Source organism: Aptenodytes forsteri, unplaced genomic scaffold, assembly GCF_000699145.1.
Source record: "Aptenodytes forsteri isolate BGI_AS27 unplaced genomic scaffold, ASM69914v1 Scaffold229, whole genome shotgun sequence".
NCBI classification, from domain to species: domain Eukaryota; kingdom Metazoa; phylum Chordata; class Aves; order Sphenisciformes; family Spheniscidae; genus Aptenodytes; species Aptenodytes forsteri.
The window spans coordinates 1,583,997-1,588,712 of record NW_008795863.1 but is presented as its reverse complement, the minus strand read 5'-3'; the positions used below and the strand labels follow the sequence as shown (position 1 = coordinate 1,588,712).

Below are 4,716 nucleotides of genomic sequence, written 5' to 3'. Positions count from 1 at the left end.
GCAGAGAAAACAAAAAAGAAATGTTTTTGGAAAGGAGCATGCTTAGTGCATTTCCCCCTTTAACATTTTAAAAAGCTCATCATGAATTTTAGATCAGGATCACTGTACACTTAGAAAAACAAGAGAAGACCACTAGATGGTGGTAAAAACCCAAGCCTTTGCTAACAAAATCTGTGAAAAGAGAAGTTCAGAGGGGCAAAGAAGGGGAGGAGGAGCTACAGTTTGAGTACTGAAGTCATTATTGCTTGCAGTCTATAAAAAGGCAGTTGCACAGTAAGTAATTTATACGCGGTCAGCCTTGACTCTATGGATTTACTCATTCCTTTTCCTCTATTTTTGTCATCCATTCCCACCAAGGAGTCCCCAGCCCCAGATGTCAGGTGAAGAGGGGGGCTGAAACTTCTGCTCTCTGGAGGAAAGATTGCATACGATGAAGAGGAAGAGCAGCTGAAGGAGCAACTCTGGTAAATAGGTACAGTTAATTCTTGATTGTAAACAAAAGGTTACTCTTAAAAACTGAAAATGATTTAGCTTGATATGCTTTGAATTTTATTTGCAACAAGTCACTGACAATCAGCTTTAAGTGTTCCCCTTATTAAGAATCCAATGGCTTACAACTTGCCCTGAATATTGTCGTTACCAAAAGAGCACTGAATAAAATACTGACGATCTGGAAGAGAAAACTTATTTTTATGACAGAATTACACCCATACTGATTTTGTAACCTTAGGGTATCCTGAAATGTATGGATTTGCCTTGGTTAGGTGTTTAATACTATGCTCTTAAGTGAGCATGTTAGTATTCCTCAGATAAGCTGTTTATAACAGTTCATGTGAACTTAAGAAGTACAAAGGTCAGGAAAACATTTAAATCTTTTACTGAAAATGTTCAATTCTTAATTGTGGCAATAATTCAAACTTCTATATATTGTATTCAAGTGAGCAAGTTCTGCTGAACCTAACACTATATTCTCCTGCATTTCTGGGGTCTGAGAACTGAGACTTTGAAAACTGTTTGTTGTTTGGTGTTCAGCAGAATTTCCAGGACATTGTGCTCACTTCTGGGGGACTGAATAGAATAAACAAAACTATGAATGAAGAGTGCATGAATCTCTTTGTTAGTTTGTGGTTTTAATTTCCCAGTAAGGATGGGTAGAAAAACTCTGAGCCAATCGGAGGTTAATTTAGAAACAGTAGAGGAATATGGTGTGGAAGAGGCAGAATGTGTACAAGCCAAATTAAACAGAAATGGGTGATACTTGTTTTGTCAACTTCTGCCTGTTCTCGTCATGCTATATTTTTTTTGGCAGGGTCTTTTGCCTTTTGGAAAATGCATTTACCACACTCCTTGGCAAGTCCCTCAGAAAGAACAGAACGTGTTTGCTTCCAGAGATGAACACGTCCTCTCAACTGTATGTTTCTGAACTAAACCTGAGTGCCTTTGGCAGCAACTTTACTGTGCCTACTGTCAAGAGCAAGTCATCGCCATGTGAGCAAGTGGTCATTGCAGCTGAGGTGTTCCTAACTCTGGGCATTGTAAGCCTCCTTGAAAATATCTTAGTTATATGTGCAGTAGTTAAGAACAAGAACTTGCATTCACCCATGTATTTTTTTGTTTGCAGTTTAGCTGTGGCTGACATGCTGGTTAGTGTGTCTAATGCTTGGGAGACCATAACAATATATTTAATAAACAATAGACACATAATTATGGAAGATGCCTTTGTCCGTCATATAGACAATGTCTTTGATTCAATGATCTGCATATCTGTGGTGGCTTCCATGTGCAGTTTGCTGGCTATAGCAGTAGACAGGTATATCACTATCTTCTATGCCCTGCGTTATCACAACATCATGACAGTGAAAAGATCAGGGCTTATTATCGCATGTGTCTGGACCTTTTGCACGGGCTGTGGCATTATCTTCATTCTTTATTATGAATCAACTTACGTGATCATTTGTCTCATCACTATGTTTTTTACCATGTTGTTCCTCATGGTCTCGCTGTATATCCATATGTTCCTCCTGGCTCGTACTCATGTGAAGAAAATAGCTGCTTTGCCTGGGTACAACTCTGTCCGTCAAAGAACCAGCATGAAAGGAGCCATCACTCTGACTATGCTTCTTGGCATCTTCATTGTTTGCTGGGCTCCATTCTTCCTTCATCTCATCCTGATGATCTCCTGCCCTCAAAACCTCTACTGTGTTTGCTTCATGTCTCACTTCAACATGTACCTCATTCTCATTATGTGCAACTCAGTGATTGATCCCTTGATCTATGCCTTTCGTAGCCAGGAAATGAGGAAGACCTTCAAAGAGATAATTTGTTGCTATAGCCTGAGAATGGTCTGTGGGTTATCAAACAAGTATTAAGAAAACAAAGCCAAGGAAGGGAAAATTCTCAAAACCGGGGAAGGGAATCGAAATGCAACATCTTGCAGCATCTTGTAATTCTGCTGAAATGCCTATGGAACATCTTTCTCCATTCAGCTGTCATTATTTCTGTGGCAATCAGAAACCATATTTTAATATGTGATTTTGCCTTTCTTTCTCTCCACGCACCTCTCTCACACTGGTGGTAGGAGCTACCCAGTGCATCTGTATTACGGGGAGAAAGAATATTTTGAATCTCATTTACCCTACTGAAGACTGGATCTTATAAGAGGATTATACAGGGGAAGCCTTATTTTAATTTGTGCCAAATGCAATGAGCGTGACCTGCCATGCAATGAGCCCATCAGTGTGTGTTTCTCTTGATATTCTTTGTCTCTCTAGATACAGCATGGCTTATTTTGATGCCCAGAATTAACAGGTTTTTTGCTATTTCCTTTTGAAGACATAAAATCAGAGAAGTAGCTCCAATTATAAGGGTTCACATACCTCGCTCAACAGTTATGACCAATACATATGCACATATCAGCAGTCCTGTATTCCAGTCATGACTGTTACTGTCATAAAATATGTGTTATGTAAGAGGACAGTGTTACCACAAGATTTTCAAATCTAACTGTATGTGTTCTTACCACTGTGGGGTAGGATGTACCATAGGTGGATTTTAAGGCTGAATATGAAGACTGAGCTGATTCTAGTTTGTCTGTTTTCTTTATTTGCCAGGGCTAGGGTAAAGGGTACATGGCCTCTAGAGTCATGTAATGTTTTGTGGAGATGGAAAGACTGGGTGAGTGGCTGCCTTTATATAGACATTAGGAAAGTGTTTCAGCTAAGAGTAGCTTTTGTTACTGGAGGAAGCTGTACTGTAGAATGCATCTTTTAAGCTGGGAGAGACAAAACAAGTTTGATGATCAGAAGACATAGCAGGCAATGGCAAAACAGGGATTTCAAAAACTCAAGCACATGTAGCTACAACAGTCTCCTGACTTTTGCTCCCCAAACAAAGAGTTTTTGTCTTTGTTGAGAGGATTCTAAGGTGAAACACTCATGCCTTTTGTGTGAGTGATTTGCATCTAGTCATGCTCTCATAAACATGCTGTTCTGCAACAGCTGTGTAATGTGCAAAATATTGGATTTATCACAGACGAAGGAAGTGCAACTGTGGCATTGGTTTCTTGATGCCAATGGATGGTACATATGTTGCACTGCGATATAAGCTATGAAAATATTTCAAGCAGTGGTACCCTTTTGACTAGATATCAGAAAATACCTTGGAAAAATGAATTATTTCTTCTGAAAAGCTGAAAGAATAACACTTGTTATACTTGGTTTAGGGATGCTCTAAAACTGTTGCTGTCAATAGAAGGACTACGATTGATTCAACGGGCCTTAGGTTATACCTTCAAGGTGGAAGTCCTGATCATGTGTTAGGAAAATTTTTTTACCGTAAGGGTGGTCAAACATGGGAACAGGTGCCCAGTGGTTGTGCAATCTCCATCCTTGGAGATATTCAGAACTTGACTGGACATGGCCCTGAACAATCTGCTCTAAGTTGAAAGCTGACTCTAACTTTGAAGTTGGCCCTGCTTTGAATGATTTGGAATAGATGACCTCCACAGGTCCCTTCCAACCCAAGTTATTCTGTGATTCTATGAAACAGTTTGCATATTATGATAAAATTATCATTTTTTTCCCCCTCCTAATTTAATCTCTTGTGTAAGAAGACTTGTAAAAGATTCTACTCCACACATTTAGAATAATAGCATACTTTGTGTCTTCATTTGCTTTGGAGGTCTCTGGCAGGATAAGTAGAGTGCACCTTTAGCACCTTATACCTTTTGTCTGCTGCAGCTTAAAATATATACTGCCTCCAGCTTGCACATACCTCCCTCTGATATGAGCGGGAATGTTATTCTCAGTGGAGACACCTTATTATGTTGACTGTAAATATAATGGTTATATCAGTGCACTAGGCACTGGAATCTTCCTTCAGCTATATCTGAAAATGGGCTTTCGGAGGTATGTTTGTGGTCAGTAGTGAGAATCTTCCCTTGTTTCAGTCCACCTCTTAACCCGATCCACAAATGGCACCTAAGAGTGGGCTCTTGCTACTATGAATGTAAATAGCAAAAAGGAGACAGTTCAATTGCGTAGTGAAAGGTACCAGCTGATGTTGTAAATTAATCATTAAATCTTCACTGGGTATTGCAAAAAAGGCAGTCTTGTACATAATTGTAAATCAACAAAGAGGAAGCCAAAACTGTAATAGCTTTGGGTATTTTCTTGAATTGTACATTACTTTTTTGTTGGAAGTTTATTTGATGTATAA

General features: G+C 39.2%; 1 protein-coding gene across 1 annotated transcript; it reads left to right on the top strand.

Annotated features, from left to right (window-relative positions):
- Positions 1-297: 297 nt before the first annotated feature.
- Positions 298-2,852, top strand: MC5R (melanocortin 5 receptor). Its single transcript, XM_009284082.1, has 2 exons — positions 298-472; positions 1,310-2,852. The coding sequence occupies exon 2, from the start codon at positions 1,392-1,394 to the stop codon at positions 2,367-2,369; it is 978 nt and encodes a 325-aa protein (XP_009282357.1). The 5' UTR covers positions 298-472; positions 1,310-1,391; the 3' UTR covers positions 2,370-2,852.
- The last annotated feature ends 1,864 nt before the right edge of the window (positions 2,853-4,716 follow it).